Source organism: Salvia miltiorrhiza, chromosome 2 (genome assembly GCF_028751815.1).
Source record: "Salvia miltiorrhiza cultivar Shanhuang (shh) chromosome 2, IMPLAD_Smil_shh, whole genome shotgun sequence".
NCBI classification, from domain to species: Eukaryota; Viridiplantae; Streptophyta; class Magnoliopsida; order Lamiales; family Lamiaceae; genus Salvia; species Salvia miltiorrhiza.
The window spans coordinates 68,419,583-68,441,812 of NC_080388.1; the positions used below are offsets into that span (position 1 = coordinate 68,419,583).

The following is a 22,230-nucleotide window of genomic DNA, read 5'->3' on the forward strand; positions in this document are numbered from 1 at the left end:
TTATTGGAATGTGGTTTCTTGAGTACAGTAAGAGCCCTATTGTCTCATTGCATTATTATATATAACCTTTACCACAAAATTATTGACATGGTTGACAAACCAAAATGTTGACAAGTACCAAAAAATAGAGAAAGACGCCATAATCATTGAGTAAAGTACTTAGGATCTATAAAAGGTCAGTTATTACCACGATATCTTCTTTTAGATCTTCAGAAACAATAGTGTTTCTCCTGCCATTCTTCACAGAAGATACCCTCGTCCGAGACTTTTGCCCTTTTTCAAAGCGGCTCTGTATTCCATCATGATGCTATCATGTTAGCTAGTTGGTTTCAGATTTACAGTAAGTGGCAAATTTGTCAATTACAGCTAATGAGAAAAGGATCATAGGCACAAAAATCAGAGAGAAGTGTAATGTCCACGTGAATAAAAAGGATTGCATCTTATTGGACTGTGGTTTATTGGGTATAGTAAGAGTACTATTGTCTCATTGCATTATTAACCACAAAATTATTAAAAGGGTTGACAAACAAAAATGTTGACAAGTGGACATAAAGGATAGTGGTTATGTACTAAAAAGCAAAGAAAAGACATCATCATCATTATGTAAAGTGCTTAGGATCTATAAACGGTCAGTTATTACCACAACATCTTCTCTTAGGTCATCAGAAACAATAGTCTTTCTCCTGCTGACTTTCTTCACAGAAGATACCTTTGGCAAAGACCCTTGCCCTTCTTCTTCAGAGCTGCTCTGTATTCCATCAAGATGTGATCATGTTAGCTAGTTGATTTTAGATTTAGAATCAGTGGCAAAATTTATCAATTACAGCTAATGAGAGAAGAGGATCATTATCACGGAAATTAGAGAGATGTGTAACCATCACATGAATAAAAAGGATTGCATCTTATAGGAATGTGGTTTCTTTGGTACAGTAAGAGCCCTATTGTCTCATCGCATTATATATACTCCCTCCGTCTCACAAAAACATGAACAAAGAGAAATGCACGGGTTTTAAGAAATGTTAGTTGAGAGTTAAAGTAAGTGGAAAATGGGTCCCACTTTAAAAGGTGTTGTGAGAGTAATGAATTGATTAAGGAAAAGTAGTGGTGGGCCATGATGTACTAAAATGGAAAGGTTCATGTTTTCGTGAGACACCCCAAAATGGAAAAACGTTCATGTTTTTGTGAGACGGAGGGAGTATAACCTTTACCACAAAATTATTAACATGATTGACAAACCAAAATGTTGACAAGTGGACATAAAGGATAGCATTTTAAATACCAAAATATAGAGAAAGACACCATAATCATTGAATAAAGTGCTTAGGATCTAAAAGGTCAGTTATTACCACGATATCTTCTTTTAGGTCTTCAGAAACAATAGTCTTTCTCTTGCCTTTCTTCATAGAAGATACCTTCGTCCCAGAAGTTTCCCCTTTTTCAAAGTGGCTCTGTATTCCATCATGATGCAATCATGTTAGCTTGTTGGTTTTAGATCTAGAGTAAGTGGCAAAATTATCAATTACAACTAATGAGAAAAGGATCATAAGCACGAAAATCAGAGAGAAGTGTAACTTTTACATGAATAAAAAGGATTGCATCTTATTGGACTGTAGTTTCTTGGGTATAGTAAGAGCACTATTGTCTCATTGCATTGTTATATACAACATTTACCACAAAATTACTAACAGGGTTGTCAAACCAAAATGTTGACAAGTGGACACTTAGGATAGTGATCTGTAAGATAATTGCATTCTCTTTTATCAGGATGTAGGAGATCTTCAACAAACCAATAATTTGAATGAAAATCCTTTTAAGATACATACCTATATTCAGAATCCAATTAAGAGATTTAATATTTAAGACTTAAAAACCAAAAATAAATATTACTTAGTTACTAATTGCAACGGAATCAAGGTTAATTAATTATTACCTTGACAACAATATCTGTGGATTGATCATCTGACACAACAACGGCAGGCTTGGACGATGAATCCTTCGAGATTTTGGATTTTGATGGACAATTAATGTTCTTATTTTTTTTATTAAGAGACTTCATCGACCTCCAATCAACCAACATCCAGAAGGGATCATAGCCCTCCTCTGCTTTCCTTAAAGAACTTGGTCTTCGAATTCTTTTTCTCTCAAAACGCAACTCTTCTGGTTTCTGTTCCTGTTGCATGTGCATTGCTTTGCCTAATTTATCAGGATCATCAAAACAATGAGATACCATCCCTTGATTTTCATTGTGATTCTCATCATTTTTGAAATTTTGAGTTTCATTTCCCTCAATTAAATTACATAAATCGGCTTCCACTGCTAATCCAGCTTCCCCGGGACATGAAACATTTTCAACACTATCTTTCAAGTCCTGAAAAAGAAATTGCATAAGAGAAAAAGATTGGTGGAAATAGTAGGTCGTCATATTGGATCTGAGAAAATCATAACAATTAGAAGTAGTATTTTGTTAATTATTTGCTACCATGAGATTTATCATATTAGTTAACAATTCAAGCCTTCATATTGTGTACAAGATAACAATAGCAAAAAGTATTTAGGAAATTCTACTAATATCAACCATATATGGCAAGTGCATAGCCTCAAATCTTAAAATTCCAAGAAGTAGAGTTAGAAACATTTGATTGCTAGATTTAGTATGATAGGTACATATCTCAAGCATAAAACTAAACCATGCATTTCATGGAGAGCATTAATTTAAGCCATGTATGCTGTATAAAAGGTCCAGAAGACCAGGATAATGCGCCATCTATGACATAACTGGAGCCTCAATCTAGGAATACTGGAATAGTCTACAAAAATTGAGTTAAAGAACCTTTCACCAACTCTATCCTTGGTTGATGATATTGTCAGGGAAAAGAATCAAGCAAAAACATAAGTCGTCATTTGCTAGTCAAGTTGTAGAAGTAATGCAGTAGCATGATAATGAAAGCAGTAAAAGGCTATGGCACATGATACCATAGTACTAAATGAAATATCCTACTAACAGACATCCCGTAACCATATATTCCCAATTTCTAATGTTTTCTAAGTTGTTATTGTCATTACTTAAAGCCATGCCTTCTAAAAATCAATCTTATACTCAAGATTGTCTGTGTTTACCATGGTTTTAAAGGTGTTTGCGAGGCGCCCGAAAATTGCACTTGAGGCACCGTTGAGGATGGGCCAGACGGTGCTGAGGCGCACCAAGGCACATGACTCACGCTTATGGCTGTCAAATAATTTTTTTGCCCCTCCTACTTTTATGGCTTTGGCCTCAATTTGAAGTGGGCTATCGAAAAAGCAGCCCTTATTAACAAATCAGAAGGGAAAAAAGTTCTCTAAATAGCTAAACCTAAAGAAAATTTTGGGAAGAAATCTTCACTCACGCTCTATATCCATCTCTCTCACGGTCTCTCCCTCTCTCTGGCGAACAGCCTTCTCTCCAGTAACTCGGCGGCATCAGCAGCAGTGATAGCCGAAAGCAGGTTGACAGCAAGTCAGTGAATCAGTGAGTTCAGCTTGAACTTCATTCTTCTTTATTTCTTTTTTTCCAGTTTTAGCTTTTTCTCTACACCCAAACTTCACAACATACAAGTTATTTAGTGGGAAATGGGTTACAATCGACATTTGTATCAACAGAATGGTTGAATTCTGTTTGGGCAAAAGAAAACTGATGGGAAAGATCAGGAAAAGATCTTCATGAAGATCTTCATGAAGATCGTCATGAACGACAACTCATTTTGGCCTAGTGTGGTTTGTTCTATTGAAACCACAAAGTGATAGAGATCGGCCACCTTATCTGGTGTATGCGCAAAGAAAGAGAGCTGTCATGGATTAATTAATTATTTTAGTTATCGTATTTTATTCTTATTGTTATTTCTTTGTTAGGCTCATTATTATGTGCATGGGCTTTGGTTATAATTAGTGGCAGATATAAGTAGGGTTTACGTTAGGGTTTGGGATTATTATTCAGACTGTTTTTCAGTAGGAACAGCATTTTGCTGTAGGCCTCGGTTTGAGGATGATTCAGTTTACTTCCATTAATTCAATCACCTTTTCTCTATCAAATTGGTCCGACCTGCCGGATATGATGGTGGTGACCGCTCGAAGCACAAAGCAACGACTGGAGCAGATAGAGCAGGTGGTTGCTGATTTGGGCAATACTGTTGACGAGTTGCGCCGGGGCCAGTCGAAAACGACGGCGACTTTGAAAGCGATTCTGGCAAAGCTCTCTGGCTCGGAGAGTTCTTCCAAACACGACGAATCTAGAAATAGTAACAGTGGTTCCACGGGCAGTCCTGATGATACAGTTCATCCCTCTCCATTCACACAAAAGATGGAATTACCAACCTTCGACGGCACAGGCACCTTATCGTGGCTTTGGCTTGCTCCAGTTTTTTCTTGTCCATCATCGTACACCATCAAACAAGAAGGTTGAATTTGTGTTGATTGCCATGGTCGGGCCAGCCATATCTTGGATGCAGTTATTGATGTGTCATAGGCAACAATTGAGATGGGAGAATTTTACTGAGGAGCTTTTGATACGTTTCGGTGATGAGTTTGCTGTCAATATCCATGAAGCGTTGGTTACTACTAAGCAAACAAGGTCTTTGGAAGAATACATCACTGTTTGAGAGACGAGTTTCGCAACATCCGGAATTTTCTGATGCTCGGTATTTGGGTTACTTTCTAGGAGGGTTAAAGCGTAGTCTACGTGTCCAGATACATGATACTGTGACATCTAGTATTCTGCTGCAATTCAGGTTGCGCGCAAACTGGACCGGACATTACAGCCCTCACCTTTGCCTTCACCCCCGCGAGCTGTTACGTTCGTGTTCTGTGGCTCTCAACCACCATTTTCTGGCCACTCGACGTCTACTCAGTCACAATTCTCCTCTCCTTCACCGGTAACGACGGCTGGAGAATCGCAGGCTTCTTCCACCCCGCGAGGGAATTGCAATTTCCGTCGGGTGTCCAACGAGGAGTATCTGAAGGATCGTGCAGCTAGTTGTGGATTGAAGTTCGGTCTAACGCATCGTTGCCCTCCAAAGACGTTACAAGTGTCATTGGGTGACAAGGCAGATAACCTCATGAATGATGAAGAAATTGATGTGAGTACTACCGAAGAAGACAACCTCAATGAACAACACATATTGCAGAAACTTCAACTGTCAAAATTGACATCCTTCGGATTCGATGGTCCGCAAACCATGAAAATGTTTGGTCGCATGGGTGATGACCAATTACTTTTGATGGTTGACAGTGGCGCTAGTCATTGTTTTGTGTCGGAACGTGTGGCGCGCAAGCTAAACTGAAAGATAGAGCCTAAGCAAACTGGGGTATCAGTAAAATGTTCCTCTTATAATTGATTCTGAGTTGTTTTCTTTATCTTGCTATGTCTTTCCTATTAGCAATGTGGACATAATCTTGGGAGTTTCGTGGCTGGCAACCTTAGGGTAGGTCAGAGGTGAAAGCGAATTGGGGTACACTAACCATGGAGTTCACAGCTGAAGGTCGTCGCATCTACCTGCGTGGCGACCCGACTCTCACACGCAAGGCATGTGATTATCCGGAGATACAAACACTCGAGCCAGGAGAAGGAGACAGTTGTTGGGTGTTGTGGTCTCTCGATGGTGGTGATGTGCACTACCCACTTGGGTTTTCCAGTTCCTTGACTGCAGATGCTAAGAGAGAGCTCGCCGCTGTCGTATCTGAGTTTCAGGCAGTCATGGCAACACCAACTACCCTACCACCAACACGCGCAAATGACCATCGCATCACCCTACACCCCAGTGCGAAACCCATGTCGGTGCGTCCTTATCACTATAGCCATCATCAAAAGGATGAGATGGAAAAATTGGTGGCAGAGATGTTGGCTGCCGGCATCATTCAGCCAAGTAATAGCCCGTCTTCCAGTCCTGTATTGTTGGTTCGGAACAAAGATGGATCATGGAGGTTTTGTGTGGATTATCGTGACCTTAATAAGTTCACAATACAAGATAAATATCCTATTCCTGTGATACAAGAGTTGTTGGACGAGCTCCATGGAGCGCAATGGTTTAATAAACTAGATCTTAGAGCGAGGTATCACCAGATTCGCGTAGCACGCGAGGATATTCCAAAGACAGCCTTCAGAACTCATTCCGGCCATTATGAGTTTTTGGTGTATGCGCGAAGTAATTATTTTAGTTATCGTATTTTATTCTTATTGTTATTTCTTTGTTAGGCCCATTATTATGTGCATGGGCTTTGGCTATAATTAGTGGCAAGTAGGGTTTACGTTAGGGTTTGGGACTATTATTCAGATTATATTTCAGTAGGAACAGCATCTCACCGTAGGCCTCAGTTTGAGGATAATTCAGTTTACTTATGTTAATTCAATCACCTTTTTCTCTATCACAAAGCCACTTGATGTTTTGAGGATTATTGATGGTAAGAAGACTCTGGCAGTGGGGTTTATTTATGGTGCTATAAATGAAGCAAAGGAAAAGAAAAGATAGAGAAGAACCTCCACCAAAAAAAGTGTCGTCCTATAAGGAGATTTGGGATATCACTGACCAAAAATGGTACTCCCTCTATCCACCAATTCGTGTCCTAATTTGTCATTTTGGTTCGTCCACCAATTTGTGTCCTAGTCCACTAATTAATGTATTGACCTTTACTAATTGTGGGTCCCCTTCTCTACTCAACAAATAAACAATACACTTTTTCTTAAAACTCGTGCCCCCTTCCCATAGGACACGAATTGGTGGACAGAGGGAGTATAATCAATTGCATAAGTTCTTGATACACTTGATCGAGGTGGAGTCCAATGTTTCTGATTAAGAGTTGTTTGTATAGGTACATGGAGAGACTCGTTCCACTCCCAAATCAAGACATTTACTTCAAGATCGACTCCCAACTTGATGCTTATAAATACAAGAAGAATTGTTTTGCTTGAAGTCATCTTTAGGATCATACTCAACACATCCATTATATATTTAATATATAGTTTAATTTTATTTTCATTTCATAATAGTTTATGTAAATATTGAATACAATATTTTCTTTCCATAGCGGTTGCATGATGGATACTTGTTCATCATCTGCATGTGAACGTCACTTGAGTACGTTCAATCAAAGTGCATATAAAGAGAAGAAATCATCTAAGCACATCAAAGTTGAACGATTTTGGTGTACATTATGTACAACAGGAACTTGAAGTACATACATTTGAAGATACTAAATACTACATTATTTACAAATAAAGTTTGATCATATTGATATTCTAAAAAGTATATACTATATACTTATTTTTAATATGTAAACTATATGATCATATAGGAAAAGAGCAAAGTATTCAATCGAACCTTGCCATTGACTGATGAGGAGGAAATGAAGATGATTTTGAAGGTGGTCCAGAAACTTTTATGTTTTAAAAGCTTTTGTGTTTTCTACCAAAAAATGTTATGTTTTAGAAAGCTTTTGCATTTCTAAAAGTATTTGAAAAGTTAAAAGGAGCAACAAACTTTCTCTTTGTTCATGAGGTCCCAAGCTATAAAAGGCATTGTGCTAGAGCCAGGACGCTGGATATGATAATGAAATTAAACTCTTAGTCATGGGCAGATTACATGCAAGAAACTTATGTTTCTTCTATTGTTCAGGCATCATCTCACTGGTCTTGGGAATCTAGTGTAGTTACATGCTGGTGACCTATTGACTAGATATAAAAGAAAAGAGACAGAAAATCTTCCTCAGGGTAAATTGCCAGGGATAGATACATGCTGCAAGTATCCAAGTTGCAACACAAGAATCTAGCTGGTTTCTTTGACCTCGGAAAAATTCAGGGTAAGTCAACAAGGGAAAGCAAGGAATCTTATTTCCCACGCATAACATAATGACATTGACAGCAACAGCTAAATTTGGCATTGTCTACTAATCTGCTTCAAGTTAAACTACGGGGAAAAAATGTAAATCAGGTAAGGAGACGCACCGTAATTTGCCTTTGGGTTGCATCCTGAAAAAGTGATACAACTACTTCAGCATAATCCTCAATTGGAACATCTAAAGATCTTACTGCTTCTGGAACATATGTTTTGAGGTCAGCAGAGCAATTCTTCAATGTGTTTCCAGCCAGCTTGAAAGAAACTGGTGCAACATTCTGAACCAAAAAGAACAATTCTTTTTCAATAAGAGCAGGAGACAGTAATATGGCATGAAAATCATAGAAAATTACAATATAAGATAGAATGACCTGATTCTCCCTTCTTAAATTATTAAGAAGGATCTTGACAAGCACCAATGAGAACTCATCATTATCCACATTGCTATGAATGATCGACGTCATAATTTTCTCCATACTAGTGAAAACTTCATAAGGATGTTTGGTCCTAAGAAGCAAACAAAATATCAGTGGTAGACATGGGTAATTATAAAATCAAATCCAAAATTGCAAGTTTAAAACATTACCACCTAAACTTTTTTTCTTAACACTTAGCCAGATGAGCTTCAAAAAAATTGCTAGGAATCTTATTTTCCAAAATGTTCAACAACATTTGCTCGAGTAAATTGCAAGAACATTTTTTTCTTTGGAAAGTGCAGGTACAGGAAGTCATGACTTTCTTCATAATTATTATAAACACACACAAAAGCATGAATCAGAGAAGAGTCGCATGAAAAAAAGGCAGCACTTAGTGGTGCCGGGTTTACAACAAGGATTGGGTGGAAGTTAAGTTAATTTGTTAGCAAGTTAGACAGTTAGCATCAAAGTATCAGTCCATAAAAGGAAGGAGTTAGGTTACAGTCATACTGAATCATCTGCTATCCTTTAAATTTCTGTTTTCTAATCAAATCTTTTGAGATTCCAGCAAAATTATTCAATGGACGGATTCTCAACTCAAGAGTTTGTCACATAGGAGAAATTTTCAAATATTTTTATAAATGTACGAAACAGATGGCAAAGTATAACTTTTGGGAAGTCAGGTGGAAAAGCGTTAATGAAAAAATAAGTTCAGATAGCAAAGTATATGAACTCATGAAGTTTGGATGGTTTACTGTAATTACCCCTAATATATAGGATAGGCAATTATGAGACAAAAAAAATTTTACCATAAAATATAAATTTTCTTCGAGGGGAACATAAATTATAGATTACTCCCACCAGTACAAGAAAATAAAAGGATTTAGAGAGGATAGCTGATCTGGTATATGCATTAAGAAGCGAATAACAAACATGAAAGCATAAGAGTTTAGGACTCTTAATTGCTATACACTGTCTATATCATCCCATTCACACTGCATTTTCCACTTATACCAATGTATACTCCTGAAGTGCCTACTTATTCAAAGTTAAGATTATACTGGAAATCCACCGGATTCTTATCTACTTTCTCTGTTGGTAACTAGAATAAGTGATACAAATTGCTAGAGCTTAAGGCGGTGCAAGTCGCACTTTGATGAGTGTACTAGAAGTAAGAAACAAATATCCATTCAATACTTGCTACCATGTCAAACACCCAAATAAGAATTTAGAAATCTATTGTTTCATCTAACCATCTAGACCAAGTAATCGTATATTTTTCATTCAAATGCTTAGAGCAAGGAAGAACTTTCATAGAAAATCTAAGTAAAGGAGCAAAGCTGTTGTATAGGGTCATTTGATTGAGTTTTGAAATTCCTTTTGTTGTCAAGGGAAAAACGTCTAGACAGTTTCGCCATGAAATTCTGGAAAGTTACATATTCTACCATGTACCTATAATTTCTCTACCAAAATCATTTTCTACAGGAATCAGAACTTTCTTAAGGCAAACAAAAAGCATAAGGGCACAGCAATTCACGGAAAACTTATGTCCCCGAGAAGTTTACATGCGTGATAGAGAAAATATAAAGACAGTAACTATCAAGCAACCAGATGACAATCACTATAACATGCTGGCATCTTACCTAATTCCATCTAGGAATAGATGAAACATGTGACCAACAGAGGCATACAACCCGAGGTCCAACATCATCACACATGACTGACTAAGTGACATAGCATGAAGGATGGACACAGCTTTTGAATATACTCTCCCGTACATGCAAGGCAATCTCTCAAAAGCACTATTAACTATCTGGAAAAACTCCTGCAATTAGTTAAAAGGTTTATGAATTAGGCATCAAAACTGGGGAAAGAGTACTTCATGTCATTATACAAATTACCTTCATATGGTCTTCCCCATATGGTTCATCAGGTGCAGTTATTCTTATGATCTGACTAATACAAGAGGCCACTGAAACTCTTATATCCAGTTGAGAATGCCTCATAAGATCATCAGTAATCAGAGCTTCTTTAGATGGTTGAAGAAAAGTCTCCACCAGTTTCTTATGCCCTTGAAGTGTATTTGATAAAAGATGCTCCAATTTCTGACAGGCAATAATATATATATATATATATATATATATATATATTAAAATAAATAAAAAACAGATCCAGGAAAAGATAATCAGCCTAAAAGTAAGAATGATATCAAGTTTTTGAAAACCAAAATCAACAAATGGATTTACCAATTACCAATTCTTATACAGACAAATTCTTATACAGACAAATTACCAAAATCAAGTTTTAGATGCAGAATCAAGCGTACACATTCTTATACAGACAAATTACCAATCATCAGAAAACATAAGTACCCTGTATACTTAGTTTATTTTGCTTCAATTCAAAAAAAAATGTAGAGAGAAAAACTCTGAAAAAAAGAAATTAAAGCTTACATCAAGTCTTTTCATAAGCTCTTCTGGAAAATCATAGGGTTTCAGAAGCTCAGTCCCATACTTCGTGAGGAATTTCTTCAACTTCTCAACAATTGATGAATCTGGAGCATCAGCACCACTCATGTTTCTGCTGAGAGAATGAAGCACCTATCTCTTTAGAAGTTGAAAATTCAAGAAAAGAGAGCAAAATGCAGAAAATATGGAGAGGGGTTGCTTTATAAGGGACAGATAAGCGAATCAAGATTTTGAATTGTGCAAAATGTAAAGCATGCAGCAACAACATAGAAAGAATCTTTTAAAAAAGCTTCATTTTTAAAAAATATATATATTTATCTTGTGAATGCAACTTATTTCATTGTCTAGCAAACAAAAGTTGTTGTAATTTGTTGGGAAAACGTCATAAATAAGAGAGAGAAACTCGAGAGCATTTGTTTCAATTGATTTATTTACTTAGGTAAGTAAAATCCAGTGAGAAGATTTTGGTATCAAGCACTGTCAAAAATAATTAATGTGTAGCTAATGTACAGCGCTGAGAATACTATAAGCAATCAAGTGTAAGCAATATGTAACAATCAGGAATTTGACAGTACAAGGTATTCTAAAAATAATTATGTGGTTGCAGTAAACCAAGTATTACAGTAAAGTAATTGCTGTTACTCCTTTGTGATTGCAGTAATTTTCTAGCAGGATAATTTGTCAGCATTGTTTGTTTTTACTTGCTCTCATAAAAAATGCTATTCATATCATTAATGCCTTCAGATTACTTTCCAAACTACTCCATAAGGTCAAACTTTTTCCTTATTAATTCAATTAATATAAATACTGCATTAAATACAATCTTCATATTCTGTGCCTTCATTTTTTTTCCCTTTTCCCTTTTATGTCTACATTAAACAACTTCAAAATTATAGCAAGCTGCTCCAACTTTACCCGTATGCGCTATTGTCTCTCTCTCTTTTACATGCATGTGTTCCAAACCTGCCTCAGGTAGACCCAAATATAGTTTGAACTGAAAGGTCCATTCAAAAGAACAAGAGGCAATCTCGTACAAGAAAGTGAAATGCCACAACAATTTAGGTGCAATCACAATATCTCCTGCATCAACTGAAAGTTTATACCCCCCGGCAGTAGATGTAACACATAAAAACCTCATACCCATGGCGAAAGGCACGAATCGGCTGCTTGTTCTGATTATAATCAGCACAAATCTAAATTCTCTAGCATTTTCTTGGTCCAATATCTCTTCTGCTTGTTGTACCTTATGCTTAGATTGGAAATTTTTTAGTAAATGCAGTTCAAGCTCTAGCTACCTATGGTTGTTCTCAGAATCCAACTCCCAGCCAATTTTCATTCCTAATATGGGCCCCATCCTTATTTAGCATCTTCAATAAATCTTCCAGGGTAACATCAAACCAAGATAAGCAAATTTATTTGAGGGCACCAAATTGAACTGTATATTTCAAGAAAAGTTTTAAGAGTCCAAATCTACTTAGCAATATTCCAATATCTTACAATGCAATTCATCTTATAACATCTTGCCCGAAGCCACAGAGACAACAGACCAGTACCTCATCCAACGGTGGACATGCCAGTTTTATAGATCAAGGTACACATTTTTTTTCTTTTACTTGCGGAGAGTGATTTTGGGGATGAACCTGGTCACTTACCTGTATAAAGGTGATGAATACACCTGAGCGACATGGCTCGTGGTAGATCAAGGTACACTTGAGCCTTCCTGGCTTTACTAGTTAAATTGTGGTCCCCTCCTTTTTAAGTAATAGTTGCATTAGTAACTAGCAACAGGTATACAGAGAATCACAAAAATAAATATGAAAAAGCACTATATGAGCACTAACAATTTTTTAAATAAGAACAAAACCATTTTGAGCCACCATGAAGAGCAAGCAATCTTTTTAAAAAGAACGTAATTTCCATGATTTTGGGAAAGAGAATGAGCGAAAAGGGGAAAAAATAGACTAGACAAATGAACGAATGTGTTAAAAGGGAAAAGAATATCATAAGTATATTTGTATCAGCTTGATATAAGCTAAGAAGCATGGGAACGGATACGTAATACGGATACGATATGGTACGGGGACGTACATACGTCATTTTTCCAAAAATCAAGATACGATACGTCAAAAATACATTTTAGTTTTTTTTTTAAATATATTTTATATATATTATAAATTCATAATTCACCAAGAATATAAGTAAAACACTACTAATTCATCATAACAAAGTTCCAAATAGCAAATAAAACAGTCTTAATAGATAATACTTAATAAAACACAATAAAATGTTAGTAGCCCTTTTCACTCATCATCGTCTTTCTCCTCCTCCTCCTCTTCCTCTTCCCACAGGGGATGTGGTGGAAGAAGATGTAGAACTAGAATTTGTAGTAATCATGGCTGCCAATTCAAATAAAAAACATAAATCAAACTTCAATTCAAATAAACCCACTGCCCAATTCAAAATACCCAAACCAACGAATTGAAATAAACCCACTGCCCAATTCAAAAAAATACCCACGCCACTGCCAATTCGAAATTAAACTTCAATCCAACAAAACCCAAAGCCAATTTCAGCCAATCTTCATACATACCCACTGCCCAAGCCAATAAAAGAGATTAGAGCAATACCTTTAGTTGTTAAGGCGGCGCGACTGCTCCAAGCGCACAGGGCGGCGCGACGGCGAGCGGCGGGGTGGCGCAGGGGTGGGTCAGAGAGGAGAAGAGGGGAGAACGTTAATTGTAAGTGTGGGTGGAGGCGCGAATTAGGACTTAAGAGGTTAGAAGTTTTAAATTTTATTAAAAACGTATTTTTAAGAGAAATACGTATCTGACCGTATTGTCAACGTATTTTCACCTGTATTTTTTATTTAAAAATAATTAAAAAATCAGGGCTTCAAAAATACATCCCCGGAGACATATTTACGCGTATTTATCGCGTATCGTCCCTGGGACGCATACGTCTACCAAATAGACGTCCTCATGCTTCATAGGATATAAGTAACTTCATGGCAAAACAAAATATCAATAATCCCTTCTCTCCTGACTCATGAGGTATGTGTTTCTCATGGAAACCAATTTATTCGCCACGCAACTTGAAGATTTCTTGGCCACCTTCAAGAAATGATTCTCCAACAAAAATAAATGAAATGATTTTCATGGATCCTTGCTCAGAACAACAAACTAAAAGCATGCTTAATTATTGTATAAAATCATGCAGATACTAGTACTGATGCAGTGAGTATAAGTCGTGGAACTGAGTCTTAAATTTAGAAGATTTTTTGCTGACAAGTGAAAAAGATTTTTTGCTTTGAGAAGCTTAAATTTAGAAGATCTACTATATATGATTGTGTGATTTACATAGAGGCTGTTTATCAAGAACTTCCTCTAACATCCGTCAATTTTTCATTTTGCAAATCATAAGAATGTAATAAAGTGATAAAGTAGGAGTGAGAATGTGATAAAGTAGGAAACATAAAATAATAAAGTGATAAAGTAGGTGAGATAAGGTAATTAAGAATTCTTATTGTTTAGTTAATTGTTACTCCCTCCGTCCCATTAAAGTTGGCTAACATTTCCTTTTTGGGCGTCCCACTAAAGTTGGTCACTTTCTAAAAATGGTAAAAAAATTAACTTAATTAAAGCCACTAATTAAGTTATTAAAAAACCCTAATTTAACATACTTAAATCTATTTTTCCATCATTTGCACCTAACCTACCCACCGCTTTCTAAGCTCTCCTTCGTTCTTCTTCTCTGGCGGACGACACCGCCGTCGGCCGTTGGCCCCCGCCCCACCCCCGACCTCCCTCGCCTCTGACCTCCCTCGCCTCTGTTCTCTCCCTCTATCTTTCTCGTTGCGCGCGCGCACACACTGAAAACGTGCCGCTGCTCTCTCCCTCTCTCTCTCTCCGTCGGAACACCTTTTCTCTTCTCTCTCGACTGACCGCCGGCTTCCTCGTCTGAATCTGCATTCGTCTCCAGTGAACAAGGCAGCAATCGCTTACCTTAGGGTTCCGGATCGCACGATTTGGGGGTGGTTCGCCCAGATCTGAGGTGTCGCGATTTGGGGACAGTGGTGATTGGGGACGCCGGCTCACCTAATTACCTTTCCCCAGCCATGGCAGCGCCCTTTTCAGAGCCACGGCGCCGCCCTTCTCTCACAGCAACCAGCCGCTGTCTTCACCCCTCTCTCTCTCTCGGTCTTTCATCTCTACCGGCGGTGGTGAGGCCAGCCGTCGGTCATGCGATTCTCAGTGACAAGGGGTTTAATTTTCTGGTTCTTTTGATTTTTGATTGGATTGATTTTGTTTATTGATTGAGGAAAATTGATTTTCTGGTTTGATTGAGAAAAATTGGATTGATTTTTTGGTTTTTGATTGTTGCCGATGCGATTCTCAGCGACAAGGGGTTTTTTGGTTTTTTTGAAGATCGCCGGTGTCGCCGTCGCCGGCGCTGCCGTTGCCGGCAGCCAGAAGGCGCAGTGAGAAGTGGAATGTGGACCATATCTCATTAACTCTTTAATTTTATTGGAACACACTTAATTAATACATAACACTTCATTTCTTAATCTCCATGCCGAAACAAATGTAGCCAACTTTAGCGGGACGGAGGGAGTACTATTTATAGAAATGAGACAAGATCAGTGGGACAAACAAAAAGGAATACGGGACAAAATAAATGAGACGGAGAGAGTATAATATAATGGTAGAATCTGTATACGTAGTCTTAGAATTAGTGCAAATTTTTATTTTTTGCTTTTCTTTCATATATAGCTAGCCTTATTTCTATCACTATTTCAAACTGATTTCCTTTAAAGGTAATTGATTTAATTTATTTTATTATTTTTTAATAATAAGATTTCAGAAGAAAAAAAATGGGCGGGTTTGGCCCAACCGCCCGATGGCCCGAGAGGGGCTGGGTTGGGCCTAGATTTTTGCAGCCTGGTTTATTTCGGGTCGGGCCGGGCCGGGCCAAGTGCCCGACCCGGTCCATTTGACAGCTCTAGCAATAATGTAAGGGAAGAATCAATTACTTCCAAAATCTTGTGTGTCGTAATTTTCATTATAAGAGAAAAAGGAATTAAAATTAAAGTACGAAGATTAAGATCTTCTTTCTCCTATTTATTTATTTTTGGATCGCTATTGGTATTCTAGAAAATAGAGGAATACGGGATTGGAAATGCGGTGGCCGACAATAGCAGGCGGCAGCAATCGGCGCCTTTCATACCGGCAAAACCATGACAGGGTGTTGATGGTGGTGCCTTTCAACAGCGAAGGCAGGTGGCAGTCGATGCGAGGCTCAATAGCATAAAAATGTGGTGCTCCAATAACCACAAGAAAATTACATATTAAAACTGGGGGAGATCTCTCACAAAGTCACAATAGCATAAAAATGGGCTACGATGGTAGGGACATAGTAGAATTTTAATTTGGGGCTATAAGGATGGTGTAGTAAATTTATTAAAAATTGTATTAATTTTTTTAATTAAAAGGCAATATCGAGTAAAATTGGGGCTATGAATAGAATTATCCTTATTAAAATTAGGGATAGAAATACTCCACTCCTTGGGTTTACCTCAAAAATCAGATATAATCTCAAATTATATTTGGGTTCGACTGTCATTCTGAATTTCAAAATTAAGTTAATTAGTATGCGCGTGTTGGCCTAATGGTAGGAGATTAATGTCCAAGATCTAAAATCCTGAGTTCGAGTCATTCATCGTGCAATCTTTAAATTTCTTTATTTATTTATATAATTTATCAAAAAAATCAACTATCTCGTCTCGTTTAACAGCACATCAGTGTTGTCTAAAGAAAAAAATACATCAAAATTTCACCCTTATTTATGATTTCTCGAAAAAAAAATCGACATATGGGAAATTGGCGGATCCATTTCTTTGATGTTCTTTATGATTGCTACAATTCTTTAGCATTTTCAACTGTCACCTTTGCTTTTTCGACTGCCACCTCAACTTTAATTTGGACAAAATTGCAAATTGTGGACGATTAAGAACAAATTAAAAATTGATGTATTTATTGATCAAATTAAAAAATGATGATATGAATCAAAAAATGAAAAAAAAAAATGTATTTTCCGGCTATTACCCCATTATTGAAACCCCTCTTGCATATCTTCAATTTCCCATTATCCAAGAACCAACCCAAATAAGAAAATCGCGGAACTTGGTGCAAAAAAATACTCTTTGTGTCCACAAAAAGATGTCATAATTTGTCATTTTGTTCCGTCCACAAAAAGATGTTCTAATATATTTTTAGTAATAATTGTGGACCTCTTTATCCACTCACTAACTTAATTAAATTTTTCCGCTTTTTTGAATTTGTGATCCTTTTTCCCCACTCACTAAATATACAACGAGTAATGCTAAACAGCCACATTGTGGCCACCCACAATTTACCTAAATAGAAAATAATTTAATTTATTTAATTTATTTTTTTAAAATAAAAATAAGATTTTTTTTATTTTATCATATTCTCTACATTGTAGTAGTTGTTTTTTTTTTTGCAATTTTTTGGTAATTTTTTTATTTTTATTAAAATATAAATTAAAAATAAAAAATGCAACAAAAAAAATTAAAAAATAAGTATAATGTAGAGAATATAATAAAATAACTAAATCATATTGTTATTTAAAAAAATAAATCAAATAAATAAATATTTTCCTTATTATACTAGTTTGTGGGTGGCCACAATGTGGCAGCATAGATTTATTGATAAATAACACAAGTTTTCTTAAAACTCGTGTCACTCTCCCTTAGGACATCTTTTCATGGATGGAGTGGGACATCTAATCAATTTTTATATTATAGCAAAATAAATCATATCCTACGTGGCATCGTATAATCACTTCATTCTAATTTTCCTCAATTCTCATTCATTCTTATTTATTTATACATTTATAATCAATTTTTACATTTTAAAATTAGAGTGGATTTGTAAAATGTCCACTTTCATATTGTAAAGATAAAAAATGTCCACTAAAATAAAAAACTTAAAAAATATCCACTGTTACCAAAATGCCCTTCACATTAAAAATTTAAAAAATGTTCACTTCATTTTACCTTTAAACACTACCCCTTTAAAAAATCCCGCATTTCACAACCAAAATTTGGTTGTGAATTAGACTGAATTCACAACTAGTCGAATTCACAATTTTAATTTAATTCACAACCAGAATTTTTTGGTTGTGAATTCACAACCAGTTAAATTCACAACCAAAATTTAATTCACAACCAGAATTTTTTAATTATAAATTCACAACTAGTCAAATTCACAACCAAAATTTAATTTACAGTCAGAATTTTTTGGTTGTGAATTCACAACCAGAATTTATTTTGGTTGTGAATTCAAGTAGTTGTGAATTTGAGTTTTTAAAATTCGAATTCACACCTAAAACTAGAATTTATTTTGGTTGTGAATTCATAAATCTGGTTGTGAATTCATCGAGTTGATTGTGAATTCAAAAACACTAAGTTGTGAATTCATCGAGCTGGTTGTGAATTCATAGATCTAGTTGTCAATTTAAAAATATTAAGTTGTGAATTCAAAATCTGATTGTGAATTCAAGAACATTAAGTTGTAAATTCATAAATCTGACTGTGAATTCAATAACATCATAATTATAGACTTTATAAACCTAAAAAACTCATTTTCCCCGCTCAACCTCCATCACATCGTGACGGCGGCGCCACCACCTCATCGGCGTCTTCAACAACTTCAACTCTCAATCCAACATCAAAAAATCAATTCCTCACAATTCCTCGTGTTGAGGATATCAATTTCTCACAAATCAATTCTTCACAATCCATATCAATTTCTCACAACCAATTCCTCACAAATCAATTCTTCACCACAACCAATCATAACCATGCGCAAATCTATCTCATTAAACTAAAAGAAAACAAATCTGTTGAATCAATAGGCGCAAATAAAAAGAAAACAATGGCAAATCAAATATGTTGAGTAGTAGCATCTATCTAATTGAGTTAAAAGAAAACCTCGTCAGACTAACATCTATCTAATTAAATCAAAAGAAACACAAGATCAATTGAGTCAATTTTCTTGTAATGCGCGCGAGAGAGAAAGGGAGAGAGAGAGACCATAGAGAGGTAGCGAGAGAGAAGACAGAGCAGATAAATCTGATTTTGATTAAGAAGAATTAAGTGAGGATTTTAAAGGAGGGTATTTATGTCTTTTCAATCAAAAAGTGGACAGTTTTTATTATTTTTATCTTAGTGGACAATTTTTATCTTTACAATATGAAAGTGGATAGTTTTATATAGGGTTAAGGTGCAGATAGGCCCCTCAAGTGGAGGCCCTTAGAGCGTTTCAGTCCCCTTACTAACTGTGTGTGCAAATTGGCCCCCGAACTCTAAAAAATGGTGCAGATCGCCCCCTCTGACTTAACACCGTTATGGGCCGTTAGTCAGAGGGGGCGATCTGCACCGTTTTTTTGGAGTTCAGGGGCTAATCTGCACATTTTCCCTTTCTGGAGTTCGGGGGCTAATCTGCACACCGTTCATTAAAAAAAATCACATCTCATCTTCTCCGACCAATTTTTCCGGCGTCAATCGCCTTCAGATGAGGAAAATCACAAAATCAAGTTCCCAAGCCCCAAATCGGGAATTTCAAATCGGTGTCATTGCTCCCGAAAATAACATAATCGAAATGGAAACTCGAATTCTCCCTCGAACGTCACCGCCCCCAATTGCAGAATCACCCCAACGAATCGAACTTCGCCTCGCCGTAGGCGGTGATCGTGACCCCAATCGAGATCGAGATCATGTTGGCCATGGTCTCTGATTTGAAGGCGTCCTTCTTCAACAGCACGCCGATAGTGTAGATGGTGACGGGCATCATCGGCATTTATCACCGGATTTCACCGGATTTGAGAGAAAGAGGCGACTCCTTATCGAGAAAAGCTAGGCGACTCCTCATCGAGAAAAGCCAGGCGGCGGCGCCCAAGAGAGAAAGAAAGGGGCGGCGCCCTCCGCCGGCCTCGTCGGAGCTTGAATCAGCGACAACGACGATCAAATTTTGAGCGAGAGAGTTGAATTAATTAAAAAGTTAAAATGTGCAGATTAGCCCCTGAACTCCGAAAAAACGGTGCAGATCGCCCCCTTGACTAACGGCCGTAACGGTGTTAAGTCAGAGGGGTCGATCTGCACCGTTTTTTTTAGTTAAAATTATTACATAATCATATAAATTTATAGATAAATTCTATAATATTAAATAATCGTATAAAACTATTAGATAAAGTTTGTACTATTAAATAATTGATAAAACTATTAGATAAATCCAACATATCCATTTAATTATAAATCCTACATATCCATTTGATTATGAGAACCCAGCCAAATTAAACACATTAGCACTTTAGGGTCCATTCGTCTGTTTTCAAACGCGTGAAATCCCTCCCAACCTCATACCAACTTTCTTATGGATATAAACTAAATGACCAAAAAGTACACATCATGCCTCACAATCCACCTTTTTTCGCCCGAAAATTTAACTTAATAAAATGAGTGGCATCCAGCAATAGGAATCCTTATACCCACTTAATTGAGATTGTTCAAGTGTGACTAAAACTTAAATAAAGTATACCAATAAATTAATCCACGAAAAACAATCAATTCAAATGTCAATTCCTTTTTTAGAAAATATATTCTTCAACTAAATGTTATAAATAAATAAAATACATGCCTATGCCCAATCTATATATATATATATATATAATAGCAAAATAAATCCTACCATACGTGGCGTCGTATAATCATTTTTTTTTAATTTTCTTCAATTTTCATTCATTCTTATTTTTTTTTTCTAAATTTTTAATCAATTTCCACATCTAAAAAAGATTTATATTTGTATTTTATTTTATTATATAATATTAGTTTAAGTTTATCACATCATACTCACAAATTAATATGTATATATATAATACGTTTATATATAGATGTATTTACTTAAATAATTAACTATATTTGACGATGTTGTTTAAAGTTTGAAACGAGATTATTCTCATAACTTAATTATAGTTTCACAAATTCTAGATAAAATGATACTCACAAGTAAGTTATAATCTTCAAGCTACATACAAGATGATGCTCAAAATTCAGATATGGTATTTCAAATTCCAAAGAATATGGTTTTCAAAATTTTGACGTTCAAATGTCATATGTGGTCTTTAGAGCTTCATATGATTATATGGTCTTATTAGGTCCATATGAGATGATACCCAGATGACATATGTTTAGTTAAATTATTTCTCATTCGTCAAATTTAAAGAATTTGAACAAACTTAATACTCCATCCGTCCCCAAACATCTTCCTAAGAGAGGATGACACGAGTTTTAATAAAAGTTAGTTATGTATTTGATAAGTTGAGAATGATTCCCACAAAAAGTGAAATTATAAGAGTGATAGTTAGTGAAAGTGAAGAACGAGTCCCACAAAAAGTGAAATTGTAAGAATAATAATTAGTGAAATTGTTTTCAAAAATAGGTTAGGAAGATGTTTTGGGGACAAACCAAAATAGAAAGAAAAAAAAAGGAAAATGTTTGAGGGACAGAGAGAGTAAATATTATCGATATACGATTAACAGCAGATGCGACACATCAATCGTATATCATATCATACTTTAAATTTACATATTTTTTCCTTCTAAAATCTTCAATCACACATCAACTTTTTATAAACTTCATCAAATGAATATTTATATAAAAATATATTTCTATTATCACAACCTACATTTAATTGGCGAAAGTGATTAAGATTAATATTATTTCAAATATTGTATTACTAATCTAATTTGATCATATCAAATTAATTAAAGAAATAATTTATATATAAACTATTTCATATGCTATAGTAATAAAAATAACATAAAATAATTATAAATGATGACATAAAATGATTAATTCGACGGGTTTGACTCTAATACTAATGAAAGTACTATAACAATTAAAAAGAACCAAAACACGAAAGAAGGAAAAAATAATCGTTTGATAAAAGACTTAAAAAATACTCCCTTTCGTCCTAACTAGCTTGATCAATTTCTTTTCGGCACTGATTTTAAGGAGTTAAAGTTAGTGTTTAGTGTGTTAAATATGATAGATGAAAAAGTGAAAAAACGAATAAAGAAAAAAAATGTTATATAAAAAAAAAATCAAATTAGCTGAAACAACTCAAAAAGAATATAGATCAATTTAGTTGGGACGGAGGGAGTCAGGCTTAACAAAAACTTGAAAAAAAGAGAAAAATAGTCGCATGAGAAGAGATTTAGAAAGAAAACACTGATTAGTACTCACATGTAAGTAACAATTAAAAGAACAAAAAAAAGGGGAAAAAGGGCAAAAATAGCCGTTTAAGAAAAGACAGACAAAAAAGTTAAAACTCGCCGTTGCCGGGGATCGAACCCGGGTCACCCGCGTGACAGGCGGGAATACTTACCACTATACTACAACGACTTTGT

At 35.8% G+C, this 22,230-nt stretch overlaps 2 protein-coding genes and 1 non-coding gene across 3 annotated transcripts in view; 1 reads left to right on the forward strand and 2 right to left on the reverse strand.

Annotated features, from left to right (window-relative positions):
• LOC131008566 (uncharacterized) overlaps positions 1–22,230 on the forward strand; it is a 590,934-nt gene that overhangs the window by 247,716 nt on the left and 320,988 nt on the right. The gene's annotated exons all lie outside the window — the stretch shown is intronic.
• LOC131008590 (sister chromatid cohesion protein PDS5 homolog D-like) lies at positions 1,359–13,525 on the reverse strand. Its single transcript, XM_057935521.1, has 9 exons — positions 13,371–13,525; positions 12,396–13,139; positions 10,729–10,855; positions 10,177–10,380; positions 9,919–10,100; positions 8,231–8,366; positions 7,970–8,137; positions 1,931–2,368; positions 1,359–1,494 (listed from the first exon to the last, which is right to left on the reverse strand). The coding sequence occupies exons 3-9, from the start codon at positions 10,849–10,851 to the stop codon at positions 1,489–1,491; spliced, it is 1,257 nt and encodes a 418-aa protein (XP_057791504.1). The 5' UTR covers positions 10,852–10,855; positions 12,396–13,139; positions 13,371–13,525; the 3' UTR covers positions 1,359–1,488.
• On the reverse strand, positions 22,154–22,225 carry TRNAD-GUC (transfer RNA aspartic acid (anticodon GUC)). Its single transcript has one exon. It is a non-coding gene; the product is annotated as a tRNA-Asp (tRNA).